At 44.5% G+C, this 17,427-nt stretch overlaps 1 protein-coding gene across 1 annotated transcript; it reads right to left on the reverse strand.

Moving 5' to 3' along the window:
• Window positions 1-16,783: 16,783 nt before the first annotated feature.
• Window positions 16,784-17,209, reverse strand: LOC140791030 (uncharacterized mitochondrial protein AtMg00860-like). Its single transcript, XM_073141421.1, has one exon. It carries the CDS (start codon window positions 17,207-17,209, stop codon window positions 16,784-16,786), a length of 426 nt encoding a protein of 141 aa, XP_072997522.1.
• Between the last annotated feature and the right edge of the window lie 218 nt (window positions 17,210-17,427).

Raw genomic sequence — 17,427 nt, forward strand, 5'->3', positions numbered from 1 at the left:
CACCTCTCATCCCTAAGAGATAGCCCATCCTTCTTACCCATCCCTTTCTTGGTTATACAACAGTTACAACCATTTCGCACACTAACTCTACCTTACCGCCCTGCCTAAGTTGAGCACAACCACACCCTAGCCAATCTCCACTTCGATGTCCATTATGGTAGATTCGTCCGCCATCCCAAATCTACTTGAAACGCTGCTGCTTAGCACGAACATGTGGATGCCCATGCGCCCACACAGCACGCACCATACAGTAGGAAAGGAAGGGACCATCACGTACAAATACACTTGTAGTCACATAATTCTTGAGGTAAATCATGCTATTATCTTAAAAAACCTGTTAGCATATCAATATCCAAATCTACAATAATTATGCTGGACCACTATATAATCTGGTAGGATCCACACAGGCCGTGACAAACCATCAAGAAGTAACTGATACAACTATTATATACAACATTGGTACAACTCAATTTCAACCTAAGGTACTTTTAAACTAGCTCTCATCTAGCTGACCTCATTTTCGCCCTAAAAATGAACTTTCAGGATATTTCGAGTCCCAATCTGGTAACTCATATTTGGGGATTAGTAAAGAAATAAAAAAGAGAGTCATGAGGTAAAGGCTTACTAAATAGACCTTACTCCGAATTAGTGATGCCAAACAAAGAGTAAATTATGCTTACTGTATAATATAAATCAGAACAGAGCATAATGTCACGTATGAGCATACATATATATATATATATATATATCCTCAATAATATATATAGAAAATCAATATTATTCTCAACCAAATATATATCTCATGAAAAAATCATAATATAACATCACCCAATATAACAATATATGATGTATAACAATCACGATAAAGATATTATAATCCTATCAATAAGGATCCAAGATGGATGTCAACTCCTTTAATGATTTCATGAGGTAAGCCTTTTAGACAAGTCTAATTTAGTCACGTGAGGCATCAAGAAAAGTCGAAATAAGTCATTGTAGCCCTTAAGACAAGTCTAGTTAAGTTAAGTCATGTATATATAGTGGGATTTGGCTCCCTTCATCACAGCTATCGCTGCCCATCATCTTCCTCACTATCACCACCTTCCACCCTCTCCATCCAACATCATTCACCCTAATCGAAGCCTACACTTCCTTGTTGCAGATCTTCTACAGTCGGTCCGTAACAATTTTGTATCAGAGCCGTCGCTATCCTCGGACCAAATGACAACCACACCAGGGATGGCAGCAAGAGTAACTGGAGAGACTTCTTCGGTCAGGGATCCATGGCCGGTTATGATTACTCGACAACGCGAGAACACAAGTCCACCGTTACAACCGCCGCCTACACCCCCACCCTCAACAGCTCAGCCCTAGGTGCTTCAATCTTTGCAATCAATACAAGCATTCATGGTGGAGATGGTGTTCGCTATTTGAAAACTTTGTAATGAACGGGCACAACAAGCACAAATAGAGAGAAGTGCTGTGGTTCCCAAACTGATGAGTGCTGAACCAGCTGAAGGGGATGCCATAGGGTTTGGAATGGATCTATCCCCTGGGCGTGCACACCACCAATGGCCGAACCCACATTGGTTAGTTTAACGAGATGGAATTCAATGCACTGAAACTACACCACATCCAATGGCAGCTAGAGCTAGGCCCAAACCACCCGCGCCCACGGCTTGAACCGAGCCACCTGCAACTAGGGTTTGGACTAGCATGAATTGCCTGCACCAAGACTACGGCTCGAGTGACCTAGAGCTAGAGATTGGCCCCAGCCATCTGCGGCTAGGACAGGCAATGGTCGGAACTAATGGGTCATGGAGCTAATGCCACAATGGGCCCCCCTCCACATGGTAGAAGGAACCCATGCAGGGAACAAGGACATGCCATCCATGAAGATGGGTCATTTGTAGGGGATCAAGTTCGGATCATACGGCTTGATTTTCCCAAGTTCACAGGAGGTGATCCACTGCACTGGTTCTATCGAGCGGATCAGTTCTTCACCTATCAATGGACCCCAGACCACAAGAAGGTCCTAATAGCCTCTTTCCACTTGGAGGATATCGCGATCGAATAGTTCCAAGTGGCACAAAGAACTCAACTGTTTCCGTCTTGGGACGAGTTTGCGTGTGCCCTATGTACTTAGTTCAGTCCGACTAAGTAAGGATGACTTCCAAGCAATCTTGAATCAGCTAACTCAACGGACCACAATCCGAGCTTATCAAGAAGAGTATTGATAGAATTTGCATCTGTGTACTGGGTTAGACAGACTGAACCATCTGCGGCACCTTTATATAGGATTGAGGTCTGACATACAAGCGGAGGTCAAGGCCATGAGCCCTAGGACATTATTAGAGGACTTTTCTATTGCGGCAAAAATGGAGGAGAAGGTCAAGGCGCTACGAAGAAGTTCCATGGTCCATGGAGCCCAACGGACTAGAGAGGATCTCAGCCGCGTCCATCGAGTAGTGCTGGATTTGGTCCTTCCACTCAGTCGCAAGGGGAATGTCCATACCATCTAGTTCTCCTCTCACCGACTTCAGAGGGCAACAGAAGAGCTTCTCCAGACGACTAACCCTAGCACAAATCAAGGAAAGAATCGCTAAAGGGTTTGTGCTTCTATTGCGACGAATAGTTTGTTCTGAGCCACAAGTGTGGAAGACAATCTATGACAATCATTTTCCTCGGAGGAGATAAGGAGGGCAAAATGGAGCCGGGGGGCGATGAAATTCTAGGTAGCAGATATGGAGGCCGCAGACCTTGAGAATGGGGTGCATCCCAAGTTGAGCTTACATGCCTATTGGGCTCGCGAGCACCCCGAACCCTATGGGTAGTGGGTTCAATCCAGAAGTACCTAGTTGAGATACTAATTGACTTGGGAAGCACACATAATTTTATGGATGAGAAGTTGGTGCAAATTGTGTAGGGGGGTGACTCCAACTATCGGATTCGATGTAGCCCTCGGAGATGGCACAATCTTGTGGACCAACAGTAGGTGCGTGATAGAGTTGAGGTGCAGATCCAAAGTGCGATATTCATGTTGGACCTGCACCCGTTGGCACTCAAAGCTGAGTTGGTACAAGGAGTTCAATGGCTTCAGGGCTTAGGCCCAATCCTAGTTGCATGATGCGGATGGACTTTGAGGATGAGGGGAGACCAATTCAATTCGAAGGGTTGCGGTCGAACCCTAGGGCTAGCTATCAAGCCCTAACCATAATAGCACAAGCTGGTTGCTCTGGCTTGTTGATGTGGTTGGTCACAACCACAGAGGAACCAAACCCAAGTAACACAATAGTCGCTGATTTGGACTCATTCCTCCAAAGGTTTTATCAAGTCTTCGAAGAGCCACATGGATTACCACCAATTCGAGACTGTGATCATCAGATCAAGATCACAGTTGGAGCCGGACCAGTGAACGTGAGGCCCTACCGATATCTACATGCCCAAAAGGAGGAGATCACATGGCAGGTACGAGAGATGTTGGATCAAGGCATCATCCGACCAAGTCATAGCGCCTACTCTTCGCTGATGCCACTGGTGCATAAGAACGATAAGTCGTGGCAATTCTACATGGATTACTGAGCACTAAATACCATCACCATCAAGGACTGGTATTCGATACCAGTTATCGAGGTATTATTGGATGAGTTAGCCGGTGCCAACATTTTCACCAAGCTAGATTTGCAAGCTGGCTTTCACCAGATTAGGGCAGCCGACGTTCACAAGACAGCCTTTCGAGCCCATGACGGGCATTGAGTTCCTTGTCATTCCTTTGGCCGAACCAATAACTCGGCAATTTTTCAAGGGCTGATGAATGATGAATTTTCCCACTCCTTCAACGGTATGTTTTGGTTTTTTTTTACGACATCCTCATTTTCAACCAATCGAGAGAGGCACACCTACAACACTTATTGACAGTCAATGAGATATTATAGGCACACTGGTTGAAGGCGAAGAAAAGCAAGTGCCCACGAGTTGACTACGTAGGGCACTTAATCTCTTCCACAGGTATGAAGGTCGATCTCGCGAAGGTGGCTAGCATAGTTTGCTGGCAACTACTGAAGATGCCCAAGGAGCTTCCAGGCTTTCTTAGCCTTACTGGCTGCGTTGATTCAACCGGGGCTACAAGAAGATTGCAGCCCTGTTGACCGCCCTACTCTGCAAAGACAGGTCTGAGTGGAACAACGAGGCGAAACAGGCATTTGAAAAACTCAAGCAAACCATGAATAAGGCGCTTGTGTTAGCACTACCAGATTTCACCAAGACCTTTGTTGTCGAGTGAGACGCATCTAGGCCCCGAATCAGCAAAATTTTGATGCAAGAAAGGCGATCCGTAGCCTACATGAGCAAAGCCCTCTCGCAACGAAAGTGCCAATTGTCGACAATAGACGAACTCAAGCTTAGGGGGATTGGACCACTTTGATTAGTCACTTCCATGATTCACCCCTTGTGGCCATGAGGGCATCTTTCGGACCCACAAGCAAGTAGGCCACAATTGCTGGTGGACCTGAAGACCTGCGTACCTACATCCGCACATGTGAAGTCTGCCGACAAAACAAAGCAGGTTCAACTCGACTAGCCAGCCTTGTCCAACACCTTCCCGTGCCTGAGCGAATCTGGGAAGATATTTCAATGGACTTCATTGAAGGCCTACCAACCGTCCAAGGGCGATTGGTTATCATGGTGGTTATTGACCACCTCTCCAACCAAGTATGCTCACTCTTTTGTGCTCAGCCAGCCCTACACAGTATGGAAGGTCGCGGAGGTCGCTCGTGACATGGCTAAACTTCACGGGTACCACAATTTATTGTGTTCGACCGAGATCCGGTGTTCACTAGTTAGTTCTGGCAAGAATTCTTTCGTCTATACGGTAGGACGTATTGGATGAGCTCAGCATACCATCCACAGACGGATGGGTAGACAAAGGTCTTGAACCGGTGTTTGGAGCAATACCTACGGTGCTACACTGGAGAGAAGCCAAGGCGGTGGCTCTAATTCTTCACATGGGTGGAGTGGGCCTTACAACACTTCCCCCCACTCAGCCACACTGTTTGAAGCAATTTCTGTTAGGCCGCCTCCTACCTTGGTCTCCTCTTCACCGATTCGGCGCATGGACATCGAGGAAACCCTAGGATAGGGATGCTCAGATCCGATGGCGGAGGGCCAACTTGGCGGTTGCAGAGAACTGGATGAAGCAGATCTACAATAGGCGACAACAGGATCAGATGTTTGCAATAGGAAATTGACCCATCATGAACCAAATGTTGGCACATAGGTACTTTGAGGCATACCAAAGTGATTAAAATGGGTAGGTAAGGTGGCCTACCTACTTGATCTTCTAGATGACTCGCAGGTGCACCCAGTGTTTCATGTTTTATCTTTGCGTGCTCAAGTTGATGCTGAGACTGCTGCTACAACCAACATACTCGATCCAGCAACACATGACCAAGAGCCCAAGCCACTTCGGTTTCTAGCCAAGAGAAGTATTTTGGTTGATCGAAGATTGAGATCACACAAGTACAAGTAGAGTGGACCAACGGACCAACAGGAAATCTGACTTGGGAGTCTAAGTTCAAGTTGATGCAGCGCTTCCCAGAATTCTCACCTTCAGGGCAAGGTGGTCAGAAGTGTGGTGGAGTGATGTGATCTGAGTCTGATTGGATCGATTCACAGGGGCATTAGGCTCGATTGATCGACTCTATTTATCCTTTAATTGTTTCATGATGTAAGTCTTTTAGGCAAGCCAAGTTTAGTCATGTGAGCCATTAAGTCAAGTCCAAATAAATCATGATAGCCCTTAAGGCAAGGCTAGTTAAGTCATGTAAGCCTTTAAGGCAAGTTCAATTAAGTCATGTAAACCTTTAAGGCAAATCTTAATTCGAGTCGTTTCTACCTTTAGAGCTAGTCCTAGTGGGGCTCATTGTACCTTGAGAGGTTGGGCACCTTTGTTAACCATCCAAGCATTGCGAAATTAATCTAGCCTTGAGTTTTATTTTAGGAGTAAGAGTAAGAGTAAGATAACCTAGGAGTAGAAGAAAATTAATCTCCTATCATCACTGCCATAAGGACTTTTATGACTTAATTGAACTTGTCTTAGTGGCTTTGTGACTTAACGAAACTTGCCTTAAGCGCTTACAAAAGAAGTATGAATCACCGTCCAAGGAAGGTGCCATCATCTGTGGTGGCTTGGACCGAAAGTATCTGAATGACCATCGATGGAAAAGCTAGGGCTTTCGGCCTTACCTCCGAACGTGGGTGGAGAAGATGACCCCGCAACCACTACTGCTGCGGGGCTGCTATAGTGGAGGCACCTCCACCAAAATAGGAGGATGGGTCGACGCCACAATTTGAGCCAGCTCGTCCCCTCCCTCTTGGCTTCGAGTTGGTGGCAGTGGCTGACTAGTTTCCACCATGTACGGCGATGCTAGTAGTGCGGGGGTGGCCATAATGAGCCACATCGGTTCATTATGGCTTGGAGAGCCTTCGAGGGGTCTTATTAGAGTTCTCTTTCGATTCTGTCAAATTATTTAAAAAGATACCTTCATCCACATCGGCGGCTCATTGTCGATGATTGCTAGTGATACTGAGGAAACCTCCACTAGTATGAAAACGAGTTCTTGGTCCTCCATGGCCGCGCTCCTCCCTAGTTTAGCTTTGGATCACGTGTTCAGCATTGTCCAAGGAACATTGGCTTTGATACCAATTGTTACGAATTGGACCGATCCAGCCGTAAAAAAATTGTGAAACTTTTGGTGGTGGTAGCCTCTTGACTTAAGGTTCTAATGGCTCAAGTTATTCATCAATTGAATGTCTGGATAAATTGATATAATTAAAATAGTGGAGCAAGGTCAGAATAGGGCAGAATGGTAAAAATGTGACATTGAGGCGGTTATCAGAAGATGGCGGCCGGCCAAGGGTGGTGGTAGACGGCCGTAGGGTATGGTGGCTGCTGGAGGTGGTGATTGCTATCGGTTGGAGATAGAATTAGGGACTCTAACTTAACAACTATGATTAACTTACTTTTTACTCCTATTATAAACTCAATACTAGAATAGTTTCTCAGGTACTTGGATTCCTAAAGACCAGCCGCTCTATGATTAACTTACTTCTACTCCTAGATTATCTCACTTTTACTCCTATTATAAACTCAATACTAGAATAGTTTCTCAATACTTGGATTCCTAAAGACCAGCCGCTCTATATATGGAGGTCAGGTACAATGAGTCTTTCTTGGACTTAGGCATAAAGACTTATACGACTCCGACTAGGACTTACCTTAAAGGCTCACATGACTTATTTGAACGTGCCTGAGTAGCTTATATGACTTAATTAAAGTTCCCTTAGAGGCTTACATGATTTAACAAGACTTGCCTCAAGGGCTTACATAAGTACGAATCAACTAAAAGAGAAATAGGCGCAAACCATCTGTCCAACGGAGTATGAAGACCTCCAAGCAATCTTGACTAAGCTAACTCAACGGACCATGGTTTGAGCTTATCAGGAAGAGTTTGAGAGAATTTGCAACTGCGTACCGGGTTGGTCAGACTCAGCCCTCTGCAGCACCTCCATCCGTGGACTCAGGTCCGACATACAAGCGGAGATCAAGGCCTATGAGGCCATGGAGCCCCACAGACTAGGACATTGTTGGAGGACTTTTCTACAGCGGCCATGATGGAGGAGAAGGTCAAGGAGCTACAAAGAAGCTTGAAGATGCCATGGAGCCCTACAGGGATCCCGGCCGACTCCATCAAGCAATGCTAGATTTGGTCCTCCCACTCGGCCTCAAGAGGGGAAGTCCCTACCACCTAGTGCTCCTCTCACCGACGTCGGAGGGCAACGGAAGAGCTTCTCCAAATGGCTAACCCCTGCACAAATTGAGAGGAGGGCTAAGGGTTTGTGCTTCTACTGTGATGAAAAGTTTACTTTGGGCTATAAGTGTGGAAAACAACCTACGACGATTATGTTCCTTGGAGGGGATGAGGAGGGCGAAATGGAGCCAAGGGGCGATGAAGAGGAGGTAGCAGATACGGAGGCCGGGGACTACAAGGATGAGGTGCATGCCGAGTTCAGCTTACATGCCTATTCGGGCTTGCGAGTGCCCCGAACTCTACGGGTAGAGGGTTCAATCAAGAAGCACCGAGTTGAGATACTAATTGACTCGGGCAGCACACATAATCTCATGCATGAGAAGTTGGTGCAACAAATTGGGTTGGGGGTGACTCCAACCATCGGATTCGATGTAGCCATCGGAGATGGCACAGTCTTGCGGATCGATAGTAGGTGCGATGGAGTTGAGGTGCAGATCCAAGGTGGAATGTTCTAGTTGGACCTGCACCCGTCGGTGCTCAAGCAGGCTGACTTGGTCCTAGGAGTTAAATGGCGTTAGGGCTTAGGCCCAATCCTAGTTGATTTTGGCATGATGCAGATGGACTTCAAGTATGAGGGCTGACCAATTCAACTCGAAGTTTCAAGCCGTAACTGGGTTACCACAAGCTGGTTGCCATGGCTTGTTGATGTAGTTGGTCTCAACCATGGAGGAACCGAACCCAGGTAACACAATAGCCGCCTATTTGGACTTACTTCTCCAAGGGTTTGATGAAGTCCTCGAAGACACGATCATCGGATTGAGATCACACTGGTAGCCAGACCAGCGAACGTGAGGACTTACCAGTATCCACATGCCCAAAAGGATTATTAGATCACACGGCTGGTATGAGAGATGTTGGACCAAGGCATCATCCTGCCAAGCCCATTGCACTTACTCTTTGCTGGTGCTAATAGTGCTAAAGAAAGACAACTCGTGGCGATTCTGCGTGTATTACCGAGCACTAATTGCGATCACCGTCAAGGACCGATATCCGATACAGGTTATCGAGGAATTATTGGACGAGTTAGCTGGTGCCACCATCTTCCCCAAGCTAGATTTGTGAGCCGGCTGTCACCAAATTAGTGTCTAGGCAATCAACGTTCACATGACAGCCTTTCGAACCCATAACCGACATTACAAGTTCCTTCTAATACGCTTTGGCCTGACCAATGCCCCGGCAACTTCTCAAGAGCTGATGAACGATGTATTTCGCCCTCTCCTTCGACGGTATGTTTTGGTGTTTTTTGACGACATCCTTGTTTACCACCTATGGACCGTCATGGAGATATTACAGGTGCACAGGCTAAAGGTGAAGAAAAACAAGTGCCTTTGTAGGCAGCCACGAGTTGAATACCTAGAGCAGTTCATCTCTTTCGTAGGTGTGGAGGCCAATCCCGTGAATGTTCCTAGCATGGTGCGCTGGCCACGATCGAAGACACACAAGGAGCTCTGAGGATTCCTCAACCTCATCGGCTACTACCGTCGGCTCATCAAGGGCTCTGGGAAAATTGCTACCCCGCTGACTGTCCTACTCCGTAAAGGCGGGTTCGAGTGGGATGACAAGGCGAAATGCACATTTGAAGAACTCAAGCCATGACTGAGGCGCCTGTGTTGCCCTACCAGATTCACCTTGACCTTTATTATTGAATTGATGCATCTGGGTCGGGGATCGACGCAATTTTGATGCAAGAAGGGCGACCCATAGCCGACATGAGCAAGGCCCTCTCACAACGGTCACGCCAATTGTCGACGTACGAGCGAGAGATATCAGCCTGGTCCATGCTGTTAGCAGGTGGCACGCATACTTGATCAAAAGGAGGTTCATAGTGCACACCGATCAAAGAAGTCTGCCTTACTTACTTGGGCAAAGGATCCAAACTCCAGCACAACAAAGGTGGCTCTCCAAATCGAGTTCGAGTTGATGCAGCGCTTCCTAGAGTTCTCACCTTAAAGACTAGGTGGTCGGAGGCGTGGAGTGATGTGATCTGGGTCTGATCGGATCAATTCACGGGGACATTGGTCTCGAATGATCGAGTCTATTTACCTTTTAAATATTTCATGATGTAAGCCTTTTAGGTAAGTCTACTTTAGTCATGTGAGCCATTAAGGCAAGTTCAAATAAGTCATGACAGCCCTTAAGGCAAGTCTAGTTAAGTCAAGTAAGCCTTTAATGCCAGTCTAATTAAGTCATGTAAGCTTTTAAGGCAAATCCTAATTCGAGTCGTGTCTGCCTTTAGGACTAGTCCTTGTGGGACTCATTGTAACTGACCTCTATATATAAGAGGGGTTGGGTTCCTTTGTCAAGCATCCAAGCTTTGAGAAAGTATTCTAGCCTTGAGTTTATCTTAGGAGTAAGAGTAAGATAACCTAGGAGTATAAGTAAATTAATATCCCTTCATCACCGGCATCGCTGCCCATCATCTTCCTCACCATCATCACCTCCATCATCCTTCCTTCCACCCTCTCCATCCACTATCATTCACCCTAATCAAAGTCTACACTCTCTTGTTGCGGATCATCTATAGTGCTTCGTAACATTTTTCTCTTTTTCAAGGTTGAGTTGTTACACTACCAACCCACTAAAATCATTTGCTAATCCAGCCATTGAATCTCAAGTGCACAATTAACCTTGAAGGTTCACAAAAAAGTCTAGCTTTCGCCTCGGAGATTGGACATCATATTTCGATGTTATTGTTGGGTCGTCTCCTCCTAGGAAGGTGTTACAGTTCAAATAACAGGTCTAGCCCTCTCATGTCCCGAAATGGTGGCCTCAGTCTTGAACCATTAGCAACCATCTTTAGTCCAATAGAAAGTTTTTCACCATCGAGTTCACCAAACCTGGCACCTTGCCTCTTCACTGAGTCCAAAAGTCATCATCTAAATTTGGAGGCCCTTATTTTTCTTCTCCATGAGTATGGCATCTTCAAAGTCCTCCTCTTCGACATCTGCTTGGATTTCGCTCCAAAGACCCAATATTAAAGTATTCTTTTAAAGTTCATCCGACCAAGGTGGAAACAATCGAGCGATGATGCGATCATACTCTTATTGATATGCAAGTATCATAACCCACTGCTCTAAACCATTTAGTGAGGCTGGCAACTAAATGTCGCCCGACAGTACAGTACAAATGAAGGGCTGATCCTTCTAGATGGAAACTTGCTAATCTCACCTTTTGGTTCTTCGGCATCCTTTGAAAAGCATGGAATTGCTATGCTCAATACAACCAATCAACCTCTTCCTTCCTGAATTCGGAAAAATCTACCCAAATCTTTCAGCCTTGGATCCCATGGTTATCGTCCGTATCTAACTCTCATCAAAACCTGACTAGAGAGGATGTGGCCCCATTCTTTGATGATTTCTCCTCCTTTTTACCTCAGCTCAACGTGTTTTCCAGGTCTTGTTCTTCTGGCTAATCATCATATTCCTAGAAGTTTGCCAAATTAAACAAGTTCTCATACCCGTCATTGGTAGATTCTTCGAAGGTTGTGTCTGCTGCTCTAGCCACTCATGGATGCGGCAGCAAGGATTCCATATTCTGGTAGGGAGGAATGAAAGGAGCTTGAAGGGCCGGTGGTTGGGCTGGAGGGATCAGAACCGATGCTGAAGGTCTCATTTGGCGCAGTTTTGGTTGATCGCCGTCATCTGAGCAGTGCTCTCATGCATTAGGGAGTTTTGAGGAGGGTAAGTCTCCCTTGCTCCTCTCCGCACACTGATGTCTCTAGTACATCATCCTCAGTCACGGATTTGGTGGTCATGATGTCTGTGTGTAGGCCAAGGTTCGACCTGCTATTACGATCACCCTCGTCTGAGATGGATCTGATTTGAAATGCAATTCTGGACAGTATTGAGACAGAACTTTTAAAGGCCGAGTTGGCTGATCTACCTTCAAAATTATCTGAGATTCAGATATTTGTTCCTTCTAAAGTATGGAATCCAATGCAATTGAGATCTTGTCATTTGGATTGTTAGATCGAAAATTATGGCTAATACAATGATCAAAAGTCAGCCGATGCAGGATGGACGTGGATGGTGGAAAATGGATAAATGGCTAGAGTTAGGGTTATGGATAGTGGTCGATGGCTGAGATAGATGTGGGATAGTGTTGTAGCTAGACGAAGGGGCAAAAGGGGACCGACTCTCAAGGACAAGAAGCAGCTATTAAACACAAGGGAAGGGTGGTGGTGGCCATGGCCGGAGTCGACAAAGAAAGAGAACATACAAGGGAGAGAGAGATAGAGATGGGGCAAAGATTTAATTCATTCAATAATGCTCATTGGGGCGCACCACAGATTATATATGGCCTCACCACAAATGAGAGGCGATCAGCTATTTTTTAGAAAAGGACTTCCTAAATTTTGATTAATATGGGGAGTCAATAGCAACGAGAACAGCCAGCTTCGGAGGAAGATGATTAGTGTCCTCTCCAATGTTTTGAAAGGCGGCCGCGGGTGGCGGGTGATCACCCCACCGCCTAGCGCCTAGGCGGATGGCGGGCGACAAGGCAAGTGACAACGCGGTTTAGCATTTTCAATATAAAAAAATAAAAAATAAAAAATATAATATACATTACATACTTATATGTAATTACTGACAAACGAACTAATAGACTAATTACTAAGTGATTAACATTTAACAGATTAAAACATTTCAACGGATTAAGTGATTAATAGATAATTACTGATTTACAACTTTACAAGCATTTATTTTTCAACAGATAATTAATTCAGTCGACTTTTGACTTGTCATTTTGTCTAATTGCGTAGCATAATTGATTAACTGATTAAAACAGATTTTTTTAAAAAAGGACATTCAATCTGTTTGATTGAGAGAGTGACTATGAAGGGGGAGTGAGAGAGAGAGAGAGAAAAAGAGGGCTGTGTGTGTGTGTGTGTGAGAGAGAGAGAGAGAGAGAGAGAGAGAAAGAGAGTGTGTGAGAGGGAGAGAGTGAAAGAGAGAGGGAAAGAGGATCGTACCTCTTCCGCTTCTCGCTCCCTGCCAACTCGTCCGCTTCTCATTGTTGCTGCATGAAACCACTATAGCTACCGTGGAGCTCGCTGTTACCAGTCATGGACGGGAGAGCCGACGAGGATTAGGCCATTTAGGGTTTCTAATTTTTCTGTCGAGACTCGGGAGAGGAGAGCAGCGAGAGAGGAAAGCTTTTATATTAAGGTTAATGAGTTAGTTTTCTTAGTGGATAATAACCCGACCCTATACCCGTTTGTAACCCGATAAGGCGGGTTGGCGGGCCAAATCAACATCTCGCCTTATCGAGTGAATGGCCCCCGCCTAGTGCCTTTTGGCCCTTAGGCGGCTTGCCAAGGCGGCAGCCTGCCTTATGCAAGTGCCATAGTGTCAACCTTTTCCAATTTTCAAAACAGTGGTCCCCTCCCATAGTGTCAATGGTGTGTGATGCCTACCAAAATGAACAGCCCAATCAGTAGTGCCCTATTACATGTTCTATAGGCTCGTACAAAAGAGAAATATAACAAAGAACAACATTTCGACTTGCTTTGGCGAATGATGTCGCGAATGCACTAGGGTACATCATCAGTACAGCAATTGTATTGAATACGTTCGCAGTTGTATTGAACAGCAATAGTAACAGCTTTATGGAGTGCTTGTGTAATGCGCCTCGCACGGGCACATGCACGCCCATGTGCCCACGTGACACATGCGGCACACACAATTGGACGGGCGGGGCCCGTCACGCATAGATACACCTATATTCAACATAATCCATCTGAGATAAATTATACTATCAACCAAATAAACTTGTTAACATATGAATATCTAAATCCACAACAACCATACTCGACAAGTACATAATCTGGTAGGGCCCACACAAGCAACGACAAACCATTATGATACAACTAAAATTACTAATACATGAGTACACTATAATCCAACCTGTATTATACAAATCTTCGTCTAATATAATGGAGTACAAATATCAAATAATGATACAACTTAATTTTTATATCAACTACCATCTATACCGTCTCACATCTATAGCTCACCTCATCATCGTTCTAAATATCTTCTCAAGATATCTCAAGTCGTTAAAACATACCACATATTTGAGGGGGTTAGAAAAGAAATAAAAAGAGTCATGAGCAAAAGGCTTAGTGAATAGACATTGCCTTAAATCAGTGATGCCAAACAAAAAGTAAATCATGTACTAGATAATATGAATGACATAGAAGCATTATGTCATGAATGAATATATTAATGTATCCTCAATAAATGAAATGTAGATATTGTAACGCCCCTACTTAGCACGGGCACGTGGACACCCACGCGCCACAACGGTATGCGCAGCGCATGCGACAGGACAGGCGGGGCCCATCATGCACAGATACACTCCTGTGCACATACAATCATGATATCATCAAATACTACATACTAACATATCCATGCTCACATAATCCAACACCAAATAAATCATACTATCAATATCCAAGTCCACAATAATATAAGCTAGATCACTATATAATCTGGCAGGACAGGACACGACAAACCATCAAGATACAATTAAACAACTAATATACGAGTACACTATAATCTGGACATGTATTATACAAATCACCATCTGATACAACAAATTACAAATATCAAATAATTGTACAACTCAATATTTGGTTAAACTATCTTCTATACCATCTCACGTCTATAGCTCACTTCATTCTCACTCTAAAATATCTTTTCAAGATATTTCAAGTCGCTATCACGTACCACATATTTGAGAAAGTTAGAAAAGAAATAAAGAGAGTGATGAGCAAAAGTGATGCAGAACAACGTCTTGATTGTAGAGTTAAGAAGAAAAAGTTGGGAGAAATAATCAAACCCGAGGAATCTACCAATCGGGGTGTCGGAATCCACTGACGTTGGAATCCATCAACAAACACTCAATAGGCAAAAGCTCTCAAAATATTTATTTGGCCTTTATATAGGCCAAATAAAGTAAAAGATAAAAGATGAAAATAGCCCTAGAAGGTGACTAAAAGACAAGATTAAAAAATAGCCCTAGAAGGTGACTAGGCACAACCCTCGTTAAGTTAAAGGGCCACGGGTGCAGCCCTTTTGTGCTTACGAAAATAAACATGGCAAAAAGTGGTGTCCCCACCAACTCTCCTGGGGTGGAAGAAACTCGACCCAATCGAGTGGCTCTGATAGTACTCCGAAATGTCAGGGTCAAGCTGATGTAACTCCTCGCGAGTGATCCACGTACAATCAGACTCTCGTCGCTCATGCCATCAAACGAGAAAACGGTGAACCCCTTGTTCTGCAATAGATGTTATTTGATCATCTAAAATAGCGTCTATCTTTTCTTGTGATGTGGATGGGAACGGAGAAGTGGTAGGTGGCACAGTAGGGATGTCTGGAAGGGTAGTAGATGTAGCATAGGGTTCGGTGGGAATGTGCATTGGTGGATGGTAGGCTGCTAGATCCTCAATATTAAAAGTACAACTAATGCCATAATCAGGGGGAATATCAATGACATAAGCATTAGCACCAACACGTTTCAGAACTTGGAAAGGTCCTGCACTACGGGCATGCTTTCCAAATAGCTCCCGAAGGGAATCGTTCGGGTCTGAGATGAATCATAACATGATCTCCAACATCGAACTCCTTGGCACGTTTGTGCAAGTCGGCATGTAATTTATACTGGTGATTACTCGCCTCAATTCGCTTAGTGATCTCTTGATGCAAAGAATGAACATGATGTGCAAGTGTTTCAGCAGACTCAGAGACTCTAGAATGAGATGACATAGGCAACAGATCTAGAGGTTTGTGTGCTTTAAAACCATGAACAACTTTGAATGGGCTCATGCCAACAGACCTATTAATAGAGTTATTATATGCAAATTGGGCTATAGGAAGAATGACATCCCAGTTTTTGTTATGATTACCCATGAGACAGCGCAAAAGATTTCCAAGACTACGATTAACAACCTCAGTTTGACCATCGGTTTGAGGATGATAAGCACTAGAAAATTTTAATTTTGTGCCAACAATGTGCCATAAGGTTTTCCAAAAAGAGCTCATAAAGCAAACATCCCGGTCGGAAACAATAGTTTTTGGAAGACCATATAACTTGACGATATGGGCAAAGTACAATTTGGCCACTTGTGACGCATCAGAGGGGAATAAAATGGGCCATCTTAGAGAAGCGATCCATAACCATGAGGATTGAATCATCTTTTCTAAATGTGCGAAGCAAGCCCAGGACAAAATCCATACTAACATCCTGCCACGGGTGATCAGGCACAGGTAACGGAGTGTAAAGTCCAATGTTTTGTTTTCTGTGCTTTTGCTAACTGACAAGTCCTACATTGACCAACTAATTTTGCAACGTCACGTTTGAGACTTGGCCAATAAAATTGGCGCTCCACTTCCTTAATGGTCTTATCACGTCCAAAATGACCCGATAGACAGCCGGCATGGATCTCCCAAACAAGGAAGTCACACACAGACGTACAGGGAACTCAAAGCTTGTTAGCCTTAAACAGGTAACCTTCTTGGAGGGAATAACTGTCCAAAGCTAAGTTCGGATCAGTTAGCAAAGTCAGAACGATTTCACCAAAGTCCGGACAAGTTGTATAATCTTCCTTCATTTTGTCAAAACCAGTGACTTTGATGCTAATGGCAGACAAAAGGTAAACCCTTCGGCTAAGCGCATCTGCCACCTTATTCTCAACCCCAGCTCTATGGTTGAGTACAAAAGTGTATCCTGTAAGAACTCGATCCAACGAGCATGTCTCGAATTTAGTTTCTTCTAAGAATTTAGGAATCGAAGAGCTTCGTGGTTGGAATAAAACACGAATTTATGCGGAAGTAAATAATGGCGCCAATAGCGTAAAGCTTGAATAACCGCATAAAATTCCTTATCATAAGTGTACTTTTTCTTAGCCTCATTTAGTTTTTCGCTAAAATAGGCAATAGGATGGCGTTCTTGGCTAAGGACACCGCCAATCCCGTTCCTGAGGCATCACATTCCACCTCGAAAGCTTTAGAAAAGTCAGGAAGACGCATTACAGGCGCTATTGTCATTTTCTTCTTAATCTCTTCAAAATCTTTATCTGCTGCCTTACGACAATGAAAATCTCCTTTCTTCAAGCAAGCAGTGATCGGCGACATGATAGTACTAAACCCTCGAATGAAGCAGCGATAAAAAGTAGCAAGGCCATGAAAGCTACGCACATCATGAATATTTCGTGGTTTTGGCCAATCAACAATTGCCTTGACCTTCTCAGGGTCAGCGCGGACTCCTTCTGAAGTAACCACAAATCCTAAGAAGATAACTTGATCGACAAGAAAAAGAACACTTCTTCCTATTGCCATAGAGTTTAGCAGCACGAAGCGCTAGATAGACTTGACGCAAATAGTCCAAATGAAGCTCTTTTGATTGACTATAGATCAAAATGTCATCAAAATACACCACAAGAAATTTGCCCATGAATGGGTGAAGCACTTGTGTCATAACACGCATGAAAGTGCTTGGGGCATCTGATAAACCGAAAGGATTACCAACCATTCATACAAGTCGTCTTTCGTCTTAA

Source organism: Typha latifolia, chromosome 1, assembly GCF_019914945.1.
Source record: "Typha latifolia isolate L0001 chromosome 1, TyphaL0001v2, whole genome shotgun sequence".
Classification (NCBI taxonomy): domain Eukaryota; kingdom Viridiplantae; phylum Streptophyta; class Magnoliopsida; order Poales; family Typhaceae; genus Typha; species Typha latifolia.

Bases quoted from the DNA above. Each gene is read 5' to 3' on its own strand.
- LOC140791030 (XM_073141421.1), bottom strand. From the start codon at position 17,209: ATGGCAATAGGAAGAAGTGTTCTTTTTCTTGTCGATCAAGTTATCTTC.